Below are 18,972 nucleotides of genomic sequence, written 5' to 3' on the forward strand. Positions count from 1 at the left end.
GATTATTTTGGTTTATACTCGACTAATCAGTTATAAAAATTACTTGTTACTATAATTTAAGGTGTTATTTGCTATTAATAATAGTAAAAATTAGTATTTTGCATTTATAGCTGGTATTAAACATGATCTTTGTAAATTCTTATGAATAATCTCCAAAATTTACATGAAAACTGCTATACCACTTGGCATCACTTGCACCATTCCACTCACCCAGGGGTTAACTGGTTAAACCTAAAGCTACCATGGTTACCCATACAATTTGATACTGGGTTAGTGGGATAGTGCAAGTGGTGCTTAGAGTCGCAATAATACATCATAGTTTTAGACATTACAAACATTCAATACCAATTCATCATATTCTTCTATAATATCAAAATGTCTGCACTTCAAAACATGTTTGTTTACTGTTATGGTGATCTCAGTGTATTTAATTTGACTCGATTTTACAACACTAGAAAGCCAGATAATCATTTACATTATATGAGCCAGCAAAAAAAAACATCTGCCATTAAGTTTTATGGACGATCATATTCCTTCTTTTGTAGGTACCATGTCATTAGTTATTTAAAAGTAAACTTAGTTATTAAAAATTGAAACTCCCAATATTTCCAATTTGATACCAAGGCAACTCCTGAATTGAATCTCCATCATAAATAGCCCTACCTTTTATGGTTACTTATTACTGTGAATAACACAATCTAACATCTGATAAGTATATATACCTAAATTTGAAAGTGAATCACGTCTTATTGACTGATAAATGATAAAAATAACCATGACCATAATAGGCTTGCGATTTCCAATGACCTTCAAAATACTTGAAATATAAATAAATAAATATTAGGGGACATCTTATACAGATCAACCTAGCCTCAAACTAAGCAAAGCTTGTACTAAGGGTGCTAGGCGACGATATACATACTTATATAGATAAATACATACCTATATATCGTCAGGTGACAAGCAAAACTCACTAAGTACTATCAAAAAATTAAAGTAACAATGCACTTTATTACATTGTCCAATAATTTCAATGATGTTAGTTAGTGACTTTTGCTTGTCACCCGACGATATATAAGAAATACCCATGACTTAGGAACAAATATTTGTGTTCAACACACAAATAAATGCCCTTACTGGGATTTGAACCCAGGACCATCGGCTTCACAGGCAGGTTCACTACCCACTAGGCCAGACTGGTCATCCCAGTCGGGTCATGTCCAGTATATCTCAAAAATTGGTCCCTTTAAATAAAATGTACACAATTATGAATTTATGACATTACTCATGTCCTTACGTTTGAGCACCATACATTCACTGTAACATAAATATTAAATATATTTGTTTTATATACTATGTGGGGTCAGGGTCACCATAACATTTGTAATTACTGGTCAATTTTAAATTATTGGTATTAATCTTAAATGTTATTGTGTCATGCTTTGTGTTATTAACACAAAAATATAAATAATACTACTTGGCTGAAGTATTATTTGTACATATTATTAGCAAGTTATATCATTAACATCATACCATACACCATTCTGAGACCACATGTGACTGCTACAAAACTATTCATGCATCTTAGCAAAACTGTAGTGATTCACTAGCAGAAATTCACAAAATAGCTAAGTAAGTATCTATAGTTTCCTTTTGTCTTCTGTGTAGACCTGAAGATATCTACCGGTGTTTATAAAATAGATCCATTGCCATTAGGATGTCATGCATATACTCTTAGCTTTTGCCTCATTGCAAAAAAATGCAAAAGTATAAACATATATTTGTCTGTCCATTTATTAGATGATTCAATCACTATGGAATCAAATCATTTCCATCTTTATTTTTTGCATTTACTACCAGAACTTAATAAAGATCATTATAATTAAGGTTATTTTTTTAATGAGTAATGTGGTTTTTGTAGAGTCAACTATGGTAACAGATGGTTGTTGGTTGAGGAGGGCTGCCTCAGCTAAATATGTATGCATAAACAAGTACAGATATATAATAAGAGTCTGCTGATATAGTAAGGGAAAACATAGAAATGGCTACTTGCAATAACGCAGAGGTATACCTACTAATTTAAAAATAAAATTGTCCTCTTGCAGCAAAAACTGATTAGTGTTTGAAATTTTACAGTGTTAAAATGCTCCTCCTTTGAATATTCTAAACTAACAGCATGTTAGTCAAGTATTTTTAAAATTGGTTTTGAGTAAAACAAAAACATATACAAAGTAAAACTTCCAGAGGATTTCCTTGATACTACAATTCGCAAAATATATACACTATACAGTTTTTGCGACAAGGGGTACTCCATTACAATAATTGTAATGATAGTAGTGGTTCTGAGCTTAAAAACCATAGTTATAACCTTTATATTATTATTTCAGATAAAGATGCCACGTCCTGGCAGCCTCAAGGACCCAGACATTGCCGAGTTGTTCAGCAAACATGACCCGGAGAAGATCTTTGAGGATCTCCGGGAGATCGGCCATGGATCTTTCGGGGCGGTGTATTATGCTCGCTGCAATCTCACAAAGGAGATTGTGGCTATCAAGAAAATGTCTTACTTGGGGAAGCAGAGTGAGGAGAAATGGCAGGACATCTTGAAAGAGATCAAGTGAGTACACAAAAAGAGTACATAATATTATTGTCTCTTTATTATTATCAGAAAATTTTGCCTACGTAGTTAAAATGTGTGCAGTTTAACTACATGACAGGCAACGACAACTCCCACAGTACGTAGCACTTAGAGCGGCAAGATATTTAGGGGCGGCAAATTGTGACAAAAAATTCGCTGATAACAAGAAATAACTCAAAATGTAGGTAGTCAATATGATGGGTGCTGAGAAAGGGGTGGCTACAGGGCCTAGGGCGGCAAATACTGCAAATCCGCCACTGACAACACGTATAATCTACCCCAACTTTTTCAGTTCTGTGGCTAATATGGCTTTTTCGCTACAAAGAGGAAAAATATACGCGTAGCGCGTAGCTCGCGCTGGCAATGATTTGAATGCGTTAACTTGTTTTAGTTTTTATCTCCACATGTGCTATTTGCAAACCAGTATTCCAGGAATTGCTCATCGTCGTTATAGGTAGTCGTTATATGACCTAAGATGTTCTTTTGTATTTATTTTGTTACAATTCGGAAAGTAGCATTTCATAGAGTTAGAGACGAATTATTTATCTTGTCCATACAAATTTACATAATTTTTTGGAAATATAAATTTACATAGGTGATAAATGGCATAATTACGCTAGGAGCCGTATAGGTCTTAGTTAATAAGTTTTTGGCAAAAACTTAATTTTTGGTACACTTTTATCGCTGACTGTACTTTTTTTTCCACAGGCAACTAATACTCATCAAGACAAATCTAGCTACCCAAAACACAATTGGGTTGCGTTGTTTTATCACAAAGTTCCTATGGCCACCTCCTGTCTCCATCATCAGATCAGCTCCATGTCATCATAATATTGCATTGTTACGCGATATACATATGCGTGCAAAATTTCAGCTCAATGTTATACCAAAAGTGGGTTAAATTGCACTTGCAAGATTTAATTTCAGTACAGACACAGGCAGACAACGGGACAGGTGGGAGTAAATAAAAGCTTGTACAATAAATAAATCTCTCTTTTTGACTTAATGTCATTATTTAAAATACAGAAAGATCTCGGCCCATATGTTGTTGTAGTGTATTGTCAATATGATTTGGTACGAATAGCTCTGTATATTTTTGTTAGCGCAATCGTAGTGGTTTGAGTCTGGCGCCTCGGCCATCATTTTTGGGACTGGAGCTTGGCGGCGATAGGATTTATACAGATTTCCGTACCATATTAAAAAAAATGTTTTTGCAGATTCTTGAAACAATTGGAACACCCGAACACCATAGAATACAAAGGGTGCTACAAGCGGGAGCACACGGCGTGGCTGGTCATGGAATACTGTGTCGGCTCGGCCTCCGACATTATCGAAGTAAGTTCCTTTAACCCCTCACTTTCTATCGACGCGATATCGGGCCAGCAAAGGGAATCAAGATTCAACTCTAAGTTTAAAACATAAGGTCGGGATTCGGCAGGCAAATCTCAGGCCCCTGGGAATTATGGGGTAAAAACACTAGCTAGTAATTAAACAATATGAGGGGTTTTAAGCACGAGATTAGATTTTGTTCTTTTTTCAGTCCTTGTTATCTAATTAGATAATGATAATTGTTTTCAGCAGTATTGCCGTATTTTATTATGCAACGATCTGTCTGTCAACGTCCTTGTTGTTTGTTAAAATTTGTATGTATGCCCGCTGCGCCGCAAAGACGTGCCATACTTCACAAAATCTGCTCTGACCTGCGCTGCGTGGAACTGCGTAGACTGCGTCTCAGCATACACTTAAGACTTCGTCACACAGGGGCGTTTGACGGTTACATGTAAAACGCCCCATGTAAAACGCTCACGCTCCGCCCGGAGAACGCGCCCGTGTGACGGAACCTTTAGCATAAACGTTGATCTATTCCTTGATTGTGCATCATGGATTGTTTCAATAGGTATCTGCTAAAGAGGTAGAGTTGGGATTTCTCACAATCCGTCAATAATAGGAAATTTAAAATAAATAAGAAATCCAAAATTGTTCGACCATGTACCAAATAACTATAAAATAATGTTTAAAACAAATTACCCTCCTTGTCTAAAGTGGACTTCACTGTCTAACGCGAATTTCCTAGAAACAATGCCGTTGATTCGTCACCAGATTTTATTTCTCTCCGGACAAGGATGCCTAAAGTAAATCAGTAAAGTACCTACATGCACTTTTATCGGAATATTGACGTGACGTGTTTTATTTAGCTATAGAATTCACACTCATTCATAAATAGTGTCCGAGATTCAAGATAGCTTGTTGTTGTCGTTTTTTTTTTCACCATGACGCATGCGAGTCCTTAGCAATTACGCTAAATGCTATCAGTCATCATTCATCGTATGACAGATACAAAGGCTAATAAATATATCCCAAACGGATGACCTCACGATTTCAGAGAAATTGATAATTTATTACAATTTAAACATTTTGCAGTCATGAGCTTTCGAGTACTCATTTACATAGAAATATGTTATCGTTGAAAATAGGCGTGATTATGCGCGATATCGATTATCAAGTTGTTGCGCTGTGTACGATAGGTATCTCGAACAATGTATGCATTTGACTTCCATATTTGGTCACCCAAGAGTAGCGAAATGTTTCAGTGATCTGTTGCTTTCGTCGTAGTTTTTAGGGTTCAGTTGCCAGATAACAAACTCGAAACGCTTAATTAAATGTGGACAAAGCCCTATTTATTTAAATGAATTGGTCTAATTTAGCATCTTCACAAAAGTAATTTTTGTAAGATTGGAAAGTACTCCGTAAGGATAAGGTTCTAAATGACATGAAAATGAAGTAAATAAATAGTGATAATGAATGGTACTTACTTGGGTTGAAATTATTTCATTATTATACCGCATAAAGTAATACGATAAGATTCAATTAGTTTAATTTCATTCCAAATATCACTTCTTTCTCTACTCAGGTTCACAAGCGTCCCCTGCGTGAAGAAGAAATCGCAGCAATATGCGAGGGCGTCGTCTGCGGGCTGTCCTACCTGCACAGCTTGGGCCGTATCCACCGCGACATCAAGGCTGGAAACATTCTGCTCACAGAGAACGGCACCGTCAAACTAGCCGACTTTGGGAGTGCGAGCATCAAGTGCCCGGCGAACAGTTTCGTTGGGACGCCGTACTGGATGGCCCCAGAGGTCATATTGGCGATGGACGAGGGGCAGTATGATGGAAAGGTGAGTCAGATGTCAAGGCTGGAAACATTCTTCTCACAGAGAACGGCACCGTCAAACTGGCCGACTTTGGGAGTGCGAGCATCAAGTGCCCGGCGAACAGTTTCGTGGGGACGCCGTACTGGATGGCCCCAGAGGTCATATTGGCGATGGACGAGGGGCAGTACGATGGAAAGGTGAGCCAGATGTCAAGGCTGGAAACATTTTTCTCACAGAGAACGGCACCGTCAAACTGGCCGACTTTGGGAGTGCGAGCATCAAGTGCCCGGCGAACAGTTTCGTGGGGACGCCGTACTGGATGGCCCCAGAGGTCATATTGGCGATGGACGAGGGGCAGTACGATGGAAAGGTGAGTCAGATGTCAAGGCTGGAAACATTCTTCTCACAGAAAACGGCACCGTCAAACTGGCCGACTTTGGGAGTGCGAGCATCAAGTGCCTGGCGAACAGTTTCGTGGGGACGCCATACTGGATGGCCCCAGAGGTCATTAGCGATGGACGAGGGGCAGTATGATGGAAAGGTGAGTCAGATGCCAAGGCTGGAAACACAATTTGATTCAATTGGGACAAAAAAAATATCATTAGGGTTCCGTACCCAAAGGGTAAAAACGGGACCGGGACAGTTGAAATTTTCACAGATGATGTATTTCTGATGCCGCTATAACAACAAATACTAAAAAGTACGGAACCCTCGGTGGTTTTTTAGCATCTGGGATATAAAATCAAATTTGAGTGCTGGCGCCGGATCAAAGTATGAGGTTGCCTGGCAACCAACATTGTTTTCATACGACGAGCGACCCAATGTGCTTGCGCCATGAGTGTGCGGGCTTACTACACCTCTAATATGATTGATTAATATAAATACATGTCATTTTCCTGACATTAGAGAGAAACTTGGAGATGAATTATTAATGCATTATCCGATGGACTTAGGGTATTCCCAGGGTAACCTTTTATTTAGTTAGTAATCAATTACGACAATTACACACTTGTGAGCAATCCCGTTGTATAATTTTCCTGTTTTTTTGCAAACTAAAATTTTGCCGCTTTGTATTAACGTTCCCGCTTTCGCAGTCCCCAAACTTCCGGTTTTTGTGTTTAAATAAGAAAGTAAAGAAGAATATATATACTAGACATGTGCGCCGTGCCGCCGCCGCTGACGATTTTTCCACGCCGCCGCCGCCGATAAATTTGACCGGCGTATAATCGGCGTGGAAATTTTTGATACTATCGTACTTATTGCATGTTGCGTAGTGAGTAGATAGTGTCAAAGATATAATTTAAAGATCCTTATGATTTTTCGCTTATTATTTGCCATTGAAACAAATTAGCATCATTTTGGCGTTGCGGTGTTAGCTGTGATAACGATTTAGCATTAATTTAAACAAGATGTAGTTTCTGGATCACAGGTTATTATTTGATATTATATCGCACAGTTTTTTTATAAAACGCATTTTGCTTAACTTTAATAGTCTCTTGATTGTCAATTTAATCAGTGAACTAAAGTCAAGATTATAATAGCAGGTTCATATACTAGGACATAAACATGCTATCTTCTTCTTAGAGTCTCCAGCAAGCTGTCACCACGATTATTATTGCGTATTTTATGTTTTTTCGTGTGATGCTGGTGACATGCATAAGGGTCATCATATTATATACACGATATACATGTATGATTTGATTTATTTATCACATAATATACAATTTCACTTAAAAATTTCAGACGATCAATTCTTAGTCATGGTTACTTCATCATTATTTCATAACAAATCATAGGTGAGGCGACAGCGGCTGGGAAAAGTCAACATAGATTTTTTCTTACGACTTAACTTATAAAGAAATATTTTTGTGTGTTATTCGTATTACGCTTAAAAAGTACGCGTATAATGATACGGGCTAAAATGTAGCGTTTATAGTGTCCTTTTTATGTCAATCTTTAAACATACCGTTGGTAACCGTTAGGTTGGTATGAAATGGTTGCCAAGTAACATGGTGGGATATAATTTTCGGAAAGAATTTAGAAAACACAAATAATATGTTTTGGATAGCCTAGTAAATACTCAGAAGGCTTTAATATAGTTTCTACAGTCACGTTCTCATGCAGTATCAAAAATTATGCCACGCCTATTTCACGCCGATCACGCCGCCGCCGCCGGTCAAAAAATCATCGGCGCACATGTCTAATATATACATGTTAGCATTTTTGGGGTGTATCTGATTGGAATAGTGATCTCAGCTCTTCTCCAAACTCAGCTTCCGCCTTTTGCTTTCTGCAAAAGGGACCGTGCGCGCTGGAGATCTGCCATCTTGTGGCCTGAAACGGAAACATATGTGCACATGTACATTGCCAAATCAAGTGCTACCGTCTACCGTTCTCGTCGGTACGTTTCCTTGTGCATAGTAGGTTCTGCCATCTCGGGGGCTACATCGGAAGCATAAAAGACACATTTACCTACGCCTCGCGCCAAAAATCTGACGGCTCCTATGGTTCATGCACACTGTACAGGGCCTATTATTTAGACGGTGCCAGAACTTACATCCGATTTTACATGCTGACTTCTCACACTATCCAAATGGGACGTAACACAGTGTTGATAAAGTATAATGGCGTTATTCATAAACGCGTAACTGGCCTGAATTACCTATGAATCGTTTGTCTTTATCTGTCATTTTGACTTATGTATTTGTAAGAAAAGGATAATACATAATTTAACTAAATCAGGTCCGTAAAGTTTTATGAAAAAGGGGGTAAATTGTTTACGGTACACGAATGGAAGTTCAAGATCAAGTAAGGAATGTCGAGATCCGTCGCCGCACCAAGGTGCATGACGTGGGTTTCATCATTACCAAACTAAAATGGAATTGGGCGGGACATGTTGCTAGGCAGAGTGATGGCAGGTGGACTAAAATGTTAACAGAATGGTGGCCGCTTTCAAATGAGAGAAGCGCCTGGCGTCCGTTGGCTCGTTGGGTGGACAACATCCGGAAAATTGCGGGTCACTTCTGGATGAGATTAGCTCAGGACCGGGACAAGTGGCGTACTAGAAGAGAGGCCTATGCTCAGCAGTGGGCGATAAAGGGCTGATATGATGATGATGATGATGAATTGAAGTTGATGTGTTGTTGCAGGTGGACGTCTGGTCGCTGGGCATCACGTGTATCGAGTTGGCGGAGCGCAAGCCACCCTACTTTAACATGAACGCCATGTCCGCACTCTACCACATCGCGCAGAACGACTCTCCTACATTACAGGTATTGATAAATAGTATTTTTGTACAATAATATACAAAAGAGTTGCTGTCAAAATTCAGTCGTAAGTTAAGGTTGAAAACAAATCTTCGGACAACAGCTTAGCTTGAGTAGTTTTAATTTCTGTCGACAAACGTCCCATACCAATGTGCCAAGAATATTCGTTAAAAAAGTTTAATGAATGTCAAGTACATTTCCATCAAAATAAACTAATATTAGATTAGGAGAACAATTTATTTGATATTTTACATAGTGAACAACATGTTCGAGTACATCTTGAAACCTAAGTTGAATATTAGTGCGAATTTAAAAGACAATTTATAACCCAATTTCATAATAGAATTACAAGGATACGTCAAGACCTTATTAATACTTATCACTTCATTGACAAGCGTAAATAATAATTAACCAAGAGGAAAACCGCAAAAGGCTGCGTTTAAATCTTTTATTCCCAATAACACGTGTTTCTTGGTTTGAAAATGATATTTTATTAGCATTTTCATTACATTAACGTATTCTTACCAAATAAAACTTGTCACTTACGCCATTTGCTCTGGCTATTATAGATATGTATGGAGATTAATTTTGTATAATTAACACCGTAATCTACGAGTAAGTCTATTTAGTCTAAACCACTTATTATGGCCCAAAAAAGCTTTATTCAATGAAGCTGTTCTCAAGCAATAAAAAGACACTTCAGAGTGTCACTATGCAATATTATTATTATTATTCAGAGCCCACTGTGTCCCACTGCTGGGCAAAGGCCTCCCCCCTCTTCCTCCACTCGTTTCTATTTAGTGCACTATCCAATATTTTCATTTATTTTTTTCAACAGGCTCCAGAATGGTCGGACACGTTTCGATACTTCGTCGAAGCGTGCCTCCAAAAGAACCCACAAGACCGACCTTCATCAATGAAGCTGCTCCAGCACCCCCACATCACGAGGCATCGGTCGTCCAACGCGCTGGTCGACCTGATCCAGCGGACGAAGGCGGCCGTACGCGACCTGGACAACTTGAACTATAGGAAGATGAAGAAGATATTGATGGTGGATGGTGACAATGAGAGTGCTATTGGTGAGTCTAATTTATTTAGTAGTAAAATGTTACCTTCATCAATGAAGCTGCTTCAACACCCCCACATCACGAGGCACCGGTCGCCCAACGCGCTGGTCGACCTGATCCAGAGGACGAAGGCGGCCGTACGCGACCTTGACAACTTGAACTATAGGAAGATGAAGATATTTTCGTGGTTAGTGTTTATTTATACTACACCTTCAGTTTAAGTTTGACTTCATAGTAAGAGACCAAATTTCCCAAATTCAAGTAATTTTCGAGACTTCCTTTCCACAAACTGAGCGATATCTACTTCAACTCATGTATAATTTCAAGAACTACCAAAGCTACAAATAGGTTGTTAAACTGTTATTTAATTAGTTGTTTCGCTGCAGGTGACAGCGAAGAAACGGCCGAAGAGCGCTCAGGCGGCGACAGCTCCAAGTCCAACTCGGCGACGTCCGAGCACAGCGCCGCGGGCGCCTCCAGCCAGTCCTCCTCGTCCGGCAGCCTGCGCCGCCGGCCCCGCCCGGTGAGTACCATCGTCCACAGTTAAGTATTGTCTACCTACCTTGTTGCGAAGGCATGACGTCGACCGATGGTCAGTTAAGTGTTGCTTTTAGTACTCATTTCACAATAGAATAGAATTTATTCGTAAGCACAAACAAACGAGACAATACATAATATAAAAGAAAACACAAAATGAGATTAATAGTATTAATAGGCCACTCATACTCAACAAACCAGTCAAATAAGCTACTCTTTATGAAACGTCATAACTATTTGTACTGTTAAATATATTAAAAACGGGTCACTCACGTATTTTAAGTCGAAAAACGCTCGACATGTTACTTATACTGTACTGTTATGTGTTATTTGTACTGTATAAGAAAAAACCGGACAAGTGCGAGTCGGACTTGCCCACCGAGGGTTCCGTACTTTTTAGCATTTGTTGTTATAGCGGCAACAGAAATACATCATCTGTGAAAATTTTAACTGTCTAGCTATCACGGTTCGTGAGATACAGCCTGGTGACAGACGGACGGACGGACAGCGGAGTCTTAGTAATAGGGTCCCGTTTTACCCTTTGGGTACGGAACCCTAAAAAGACGATGACTTCTCAATGAATACACTTCATTTAAATAAGTTTTCGTTGATTTTCAAATAATTGAAAACGAAAAACATATTTTACAGTACATATGGTCCTATTTTCCCGCACTAGTGCGTAAAATAGCACTTTTGGTGCGTACGTCAAAAGTTTAAAGGGCCATATGTACTGTAAAACGTTGTACGATATACGTGCGAATAGTTAATTCGCAACTCGTGTCGATTTAAAACACTCCCTTCGGTCGCCACTCGTTTCGAATTTCCTCTTTTCGGCACTTGTATCGTAAATGACTATTATCTTGTAAATTAGCACCAAATGTCGTGCTTGATTAGACGTGTATAAACAGTAAACCTGGAATCATTAGGACCACTCTGGGTACTAAACCGCATCGGCCTCCACCCACATCGTACATGATTCTTTAATTACATTTATTTAAATTTAAAATACCTACATCCGCCATGCGTAATAGTGAGCGTGTCGTCTCAGACCACAGACAAGACATCCTCCAGACTGAGCATAGTAGCTCTACCCCCTCTGCCACGCATAGTTTTACTCCATTTTCGAGTCGAAAGTGTCTTTGTGTGACGTCCGTGTCTTTGAACGAACCAATCACGGCACGGGACTCGCTCACCTCGTCCCCCGCACCCCCGTATTTTTGGCAGCATCGGTTTCATGAAATAATTGCTCTAAACTCCGTCTAGAGGATTCCTAGTCTATATCTCAGACACACTTTCGTCATCAAAATTGCGTTATGCCCATAGAGGTACAATAATATAGAGAAGACACGGGGGAGGGGCCAAATGACCGAACGAGATACACTTATAGAACTTTCAGTAGGAGTAGCAGAGAAAGCGGTACTATTGCTTGTCCTTGTCACTGTCTCACTTTTTGTTTGTTCCCCACCTTTTTGATAGTATGGGCTATGGTTGGCAACAAATAACCCGACCGAATTACGTAGATTGTTTTTGGTATATTGTCAGGAATGTTAAAACGTGTTTTTAATATTGTCGCATTGCGTATGTTTTGTCCCTCACGGAGGCACGCGCACACCACTTCTATAGGATGCTACTTCTATGGTTATGCCTTACAACTTTTTGTCTAAACAAGTTCTAACAAGTATAATTTCATATTCTTACCGTTGGAATGTTGATAAAAAGTTAAAAACCTAACTGAATTATGTGCGTGTTATGACCAATATTACCATTGAAACTGCGGTGATACCATTCAAACAATTGAGGAGCAAAACAATAATGTTTATCGAAATTGTGTTTCATTGAAGGATAAACTTTGTTTTATATTATTCAGTTCATAATTGACTCTTCGCAAGTGTCGGCGGCTAGTGTGCTGTGTTGTGTAAATTCTATGAATAATTTTGTTTCTATGCATTGCCGTTAAGTACAGAATGGTGGAAAATGTTGTGAAATGTACTAAGTTTGAAGACCTGCAGACCTGCCTACATAAACTAATCGGATAACACTTGAAATATGATCAAATCGTCGTCCTTTTCGTATGTTAATGTCAGTAACATTTGTGTTTGATCTTGTAACTTAGAGGTTTCCAAACTACGGCTCGTGTGCCGGATTCTGCACATACTTTTGGCCCGCAGAGGGGAAGCGGAACAGCCAAAGGGCGATTGTGCACTACAATGAATTTTACTGTCCGGCAGTCCGAGTTTTCATGGTCCGATATGGTATGAAAAAAGCGGATGATTGGCTTGTGCACTTGTCCGTCTTTTTACTCGCAGGTGCGGCGCAGTGGCATGAAACATACTATGGATTCTGATGGATCCTACGGGGTTGATCTGTTCCACTGATTGTTTCACTAGAAAAGGTATTACCTGGTGATCCATTAAAATTATCTTACTAGTCATATTTTTATGGAAATTCAGTTTTATTTTTTATTATGAAACCTTTGTACTTACTGTCTCCTTTTTTTTTGTTGACGAAGCGTACGGATGCATTTACGCAGCCCAGCCACGGGAAGGACATAGAGGGAGGCGGGGGGGCGGGGGGACTCGCCACTTCTGTCCCCTCTCGAGAGGGGGGGAGAACTTGGCCCTACCCACTAAACCCACTCTGGCGTTTCGCCCTCTTGGCCATTCGTGAGGGCTCTATGGGATCGAGGTCATTCCACCATAGTCTTACTGTCTCGTAGCATACTGGATATTAAAATAGGTTAATCGATTACGTCTTGCTGTTATTTAAGATATATTTGATTAACCTATTTAATGCCCGTAATATAAAACCGCTATATACTTAAATGAATTTCATTGTTACATATTGTTACAGCAAATCAACGCGAACCACCACAACCAGCAACAGCCGCAGTACCAGCACCTCAACCACCAGCACTCCTCACATTCTACGAGGTATGTTTCACCATTATACAATTATTCATTATTATGCGACATTTCATTACGTGTTTGATGACTCGCTGCTACTTACTAATTTTATAAGACGACAGACGCTTAAGCTGTTTTCCTAGGATAGCGGTGCCGTCATATAGCGGCCGTCTCCATATAAAATAATACGACTACATATGGATAGTGTAGTATTTTGTATGGACACGGCCGAAATATGACGGCACAGCTATCCTAGGAAACCAGAGCTTTAGGTAGGTCCAAGTTTCCTGTCAAAAATTATGTCATTCGGTAGCGGTATTGTGTTTTGACAAATAGGCGTCATAAATTGAATCGGACGTAATTAAGGGAAAAGGATCCAACCCAAAAACCAGTAAATTTATTGAAACTTTGTGTATAAAAGAAAAGTCATTAATTTAAATGAGAAACTTTTGAAGGTGTATCCTTTTAGATAAACACGTCCAATTTACTTTAACATAACATTAATAAATTTATAAGTAGCGGATGGGTCTTCAAGTTTATTTATTGCTTGTAGATATTGCACCATTTGTGTGTTTAATTCTTCGCTCGCCTTAAATGTTGCATGTTACTATATCACATGTAGAATAGCACAAAACTGTTCGCAATATTTTATCTGTAAAGTTCGCGCAAGTATTAAGTATAGTAATGTATAGACTTGCCGATTCAAAATTTCGATTATTTAATCTTTATATATTATTAAAAAAAATTGGCCTCTTAGTTATCCTTCGATATGCTTAGGAACAGATCTGCTCCATATATATTTTACTTAAAAATAAAGTTATGATTGCTATATAAATGGCAATGGCAAATTTTTGACAGGTGCATACGAAAGGTTAATATTATTTTGCTTGTAAGTTTAGCGAGCAAGTAGGCGCTTCATCATCCCGCACCCGCTTAGTCACCCAGCGCACCTCCCGCACTAGATCGCCACCTTACCTTTCAGACGCAAGCGCTGGTTTAACTCATGTTGCTGTTTCGTACGCAGAGAGAGCGAGAGCCCTCTGCCGGCGCCCAACGACGACTACGTTAACAGGGACGCGCTCCGGGAGTTCGCCAACCGCGACTCGTTGTGCGACGACTACGGCGATGACTACGCGAACAGGGACGCCATCCGCGAGGCGCAGCGGGAGCGAGAGCGCGAGCGCGAGAGAGACCGGCAGGCGGAGTACCGCGAGTACGTCAACGCGCCGTCCACGTGGTCGTCGCAGCAGGACGGCGACGACAACAGGAACACGCAGCGTCGGCAGGCCAATAGAGGTATGTACATAATAAACATATGTGGCTTTCCTTCGAAAAAGTTGCATGTGCATATGGACCCTTCTCTGATGAAAACCCACATACGTTTTCAGTTGACAACTAAAACTCACTAGCTAATGTGGTTTGGTTAAAAAGGCTCGTGTCATTGGATATGAAATGCCAGAATAGTTTCAAGTTGTACTAGTTGGACTTTGGTTGTCAAGATGTGTGGTGTAAGCTACATCGATAACTTTCGACAAAACAAAAAACTGATTGCCGCTAAAAACTGTTCAGTACTGCATACTAAAATTCTGTGTTCAATGATTTTTCGGTACGTCATGGTACGACTTGACGGCCAGACCCTAAAATGGACTTATGCGCGCAGGTACCTTTTCATAATTTTAAATGTCGTGGTTTACACAGCGTGGAACACTTTTCAAATGCACATAGATATTCATGTGTGATGTCATGGAATATATTTCCTCATCATAAAATCATTTACAATTTGTGGTGTTCTCAATGTTTGATGCAAAATTGACATATTTTTGTAAAACTTATTTACTCATGTCATGACGACACGTCAAAGTGTGTTTGGTGCACACGTGACGTTTTCCCATGTTTACTAGCACATTATTTTTAATACATAATTAGTAGAACTTTCTCGATTAGCATACCTATTATCTTGCCTACACGTGAAGTAGCTACAATGGAAACTACAGGTTAAAATGAGCAGATGGTTAACTATGGCACTAGACGCGCCTGTAACTGTATTTCTGGTGCCAATAACATTATTTATTAGGATAACCAATCTCTAAAATGTTGATATGAATATAAATTGAACCCATTGTTTCGTTGACCGACCAGCGTCACCCTTAAGTCGCCAATTGCGGTGTCAAATGGGTCTCTATTGTTTCCCAAATAGTTTTAAGTCATAATGTATTGTTTGTCCGCATTTTCGTTAATCATAATTGGTTTTTCTCAGAAACGCGTAACTTTGCAGGATTGCCATAAAACAAACCTAGGTTAGGTTTGTTTTATGGCTAACCTAACCTATCTATAGAATAACCTTACGAAAATCCTGAAAGTTAACGGTTTCAGTTTTATGACTACTATGAACGATAATGTCGATAATATGACAAACATATGACTTAAAACTTTATGGGAAACAAAGGAACCCGTGTCAAATAGACCGGCCGGATATAACAAACAATTTGTTTATCTTTATTGTTTGTCGTGTTTACCGCCGCCTAGAATGTCAATAAAGAACATTGTGCGCTGTTCCAGTGAGCAACAACGTGTCAGCGACGCTATCGCTCGTGTCGGAGCACGGCGCTAACAACTTCGCCACGATACGCACCACCAGCATCGTCACCAAACAGCAGAAGGAACACAACCAGGTACTGTGAGCTGCGAAATTGCATGGAGAAATTATGAATGAACAATCCATGGGGGTAACAGAGGTGGAGCCTGAAATTTATTTGTTGACGACCGGTCTGACCGGTAGTGCCCTGCCTGTGAAGCCGACGGTCCTGGGTTCGAATCCTGGTAAGGACATTTATTTGTGTGATGAACACACATATTTGTTCCCGAGTCATGGGTGTTTTCTATGTATATAAGTATGTATTTATCTTTATAAGTATGTATATCGTCGCCTAGCAGCCATAGTACAAGCTTTGCTTAGTTTGGGGGCTAGGTTGATCTGTGTAAGATGTCCCCAGATATTTATTTATTTATTTTAACTATTTAGGTATGTGCATTGATTGCTTGAAACTGTTTTAAATTGGGGATTAAATTAGTCTCCATTATTTGGGACTTTCCAGCAGAGATCCTTTAGGCATGGAATGCCACATAGATCATGGGATTGATACATTAAAAAAAAATATTTATGAACTAAATCAATTAGTTTTTTTAGACATTGCAGTAGAGTTAAGGCACGTTCAGATACCGGTTCTTTATGACCTCATCCTGCCAAAAGATTTTGAGGATTTCATACAGAACCAGTACTACCTTCGTAGAACTTCGTAATAAAAATTCAATAAAATGGAACTAAAAAAAATCCATGCTAAATTGTTGCCATGTTTAAGCAATTTACGTCAAAAATGTGACAGTTACGCAGGAAGTGGCGCCCTCAATTTTCTACAATTTCTTGTCGGACTATATCTCCCGTTAAAGTTAGAGGTTTTGAAATTAAATGTTAATTTGTTCGTCAGGAGATGCACGAGCAAATGTCTGGCTACAAGCGAATGCGACGCGAGCACCAGGCGGCGCTACTGAAGTTGGAGGAGCGGTGCAAGGCGGACGTGGACGCGCACAAAGCGCAGCTCGACCGCGAGTACGACGCGCTGCTGCAGCAGCTGAGCCGCGACCTGGAGCGGCTGCAGGTGGGTGCGGCCCCTTCACCTTCCTCTATACTAGGACCATTACACTATAGTGACTCTAACAAATGTCCGGCTACAATCGAATGCGACGCGAGCACCAGGCGGCGCTACTGAAGTTGGAGGAGCGGTGCAAGGCGGACGTGGACGCGCAAAAAGCGCAGCTCGACCGCGAGTACGACGCGCTGCTGCAGCAGCTGAGCCGCGACCTGGAGCGGCTGCAGGTGGGTGCGGCCCGATCACCTTCCTCTATACCAGGACCATTACACTATAGTGACTCTAACAAATGTCCGGCTACAAGCGAATGCGACGCGAGCACCAGGCGGCGCTACTGAAGTTGGAGGAGCGGTGCAAGGCGGACGTGGACGCGCACAAAGCGCAGCTCGACCGCGAGTACGACGCGCTGCTGCAGCAGCTGAGCCGCGACCTGGAGCGGCTGCAGGTGGGTGCGGCCCCTTCACCTTCCTCTATACTAGGACCATTACACTATAGTGACTCTAACAAATGTCCGGCTACAATCGAATGCGACGCGAGCACCAGGCGGCGCTACTGAAGTTGGAGGAGCGGTGCAAGGCGGACGTGGACGCGCACAAAGCGCAGCTCGACCGCGAGTACGACGCGCTGCTGCAGCAGCTGAGCCGCGACCTGGAGCGGCTGCAGGTGGGTGCGGCCCCTTCACCTTCCTCTATACTAGGACCATTACACTATAGTGACTCTAACAAATGTCCGGCTACAATCGAATGCGACGCGAGCACCAGGCGGCGCTACTGAAGTTGGAGGAGCGGTGCAAGGCGGACGTGGACGCGCACAAAGCGCAGCTCGACCGCGAGTACGACGCGCTGCTGCAGCAGCTGAGCCGCGACCTGGAGCGGCTGCAGGTGGGTGCGGCCCGATCACCTTCCTCTATACCAGGACCATTACACTATAGTGACTCTAACAAATGTCCGGCTACAAGCGAATGCGACGCGAGCACCAGGCGGCGCTACTGAAGTTGGAGGAGCGGTGCAAGGCGGACGTGGACGCGCACAAGGCGCAGCTCGACCGCGAGTACGACGCGCTGCTGCAGCAGCTGAGCCGCGACCTGGAGCGGCTGCAGGTGGGTGCGGCCCCTTCACCTGCCTGTATACTAGGACCATTTCACTATAGTGACTCTAACAAATGTCTGGCTACAAGCGAATGCGACGAGAGCACCAGGCGGCGCTACTGAAGTTGGAGGAGCGGTGCAAGGCGGACGTGGACGCGCACAAGCCGCAGCTCGACCGCGAGTACGACGTGCTGCTGCAGCAGCTGAGCCGCGACCTGGAGCGGCTGCAGGTGGGTGCGGCCCGTTCACCTTCCTTTATACAAGGACCATTTCACTATAGTGACTCTAACAAATGTCCGGCTACAAGCGAATGCGATGCGAGCACCAGGCGGCGCTACTGAAGTTGGAGGAGCGGTGCAAGGTGGACGTGGACGCGCACAAAGCGCAGCTCGACCGCGAGTACGACGCGCTGCTGCAGCAGCTGAGCCGCGACCTGGAGCGGCTGCAGGTGGGTGCGGCCCCTTCCCTTTCTCTATACTAGGACCATTGCACTATAGTGACTCTAACAAATGTCTGGCTACAAGCGAATGCGACGCGAGCACCAGGTGGTGCTACTGAAGTTAGAGGAGCGGTGCAAGGCGGACGTGGACGCGCACAAGGCGCAGCTCGACCGCGAGTACGACGCGCTGCTGCAGCAGCTGAGCCGCGACCTGGAGCGGCTGCAGGTGGGTGCGGC

At 41.6% G+C, this 18,972-nt stretch overlaps 1 protein-coding gene across 1 annotated transcript in view; it reads left to right on the forward strand.

The window, feature by feature from the left end:
- Positions 1-18,972, forward strand: part of LOC134799999 (serine/threonine-protein kinase Tao) — a 37,697-nt gene that overhangs the window by 1,603 nt on the left and 17,122 nt on the right. Inside the window, exons 3-12 of the mRNA XM_063772435.1 lie at positions 2,388-2,617; positions 3,856-3,973; positions 5,550-5,813; positions 8,939-9,061; positions 9,894-10,134; positions 10,509-10,645; positions 13,510-13,589; positions 14,587-14,858; positions 16,122-16,234; positions 17,048-17,218. Of these exons, the coding sequence (XP_063628505.1) occupies positions 2,394-2,617; positions 3,856-3,973; positions 5,550-5,813; positions 8,939-9,061; positions 9,894-10,134; positions 10,509-10,645; positions 13,510-13,589; positions 14,587-14,858; positions 16,122-16,234; positions 17,048-17,218 (1,743 nt within the window). The 5' untranslated portion in view covers positions 2,388-2,393. The remainder of the gene's footprint in view (positions 1-2,387; positions 2,618-3,855; positions 3,974-5,549; positions 5,814-8,938; positions 9,062-9,893; positions 10,135-10,508; positions 10,646-13,509; positions 13,590-14,586; positions 14,859-16,121; positions 16,235-17,047; positions 17,219-18,972) is intronic.

The sequence above is a fragment of the Cydia splendana genome, chromosome 19, assembly GCF_910591565.1.
Source record: "Cydia splendana chromosome 19, ilCydSple1.2, whole genome shotgun sequence".
Lineage (NCBI taxonomy): Eukaryota > Metazoa > Arthropoda > Insecta > Lepidoptera > Tortricidae > Cydia > Cydia splendana.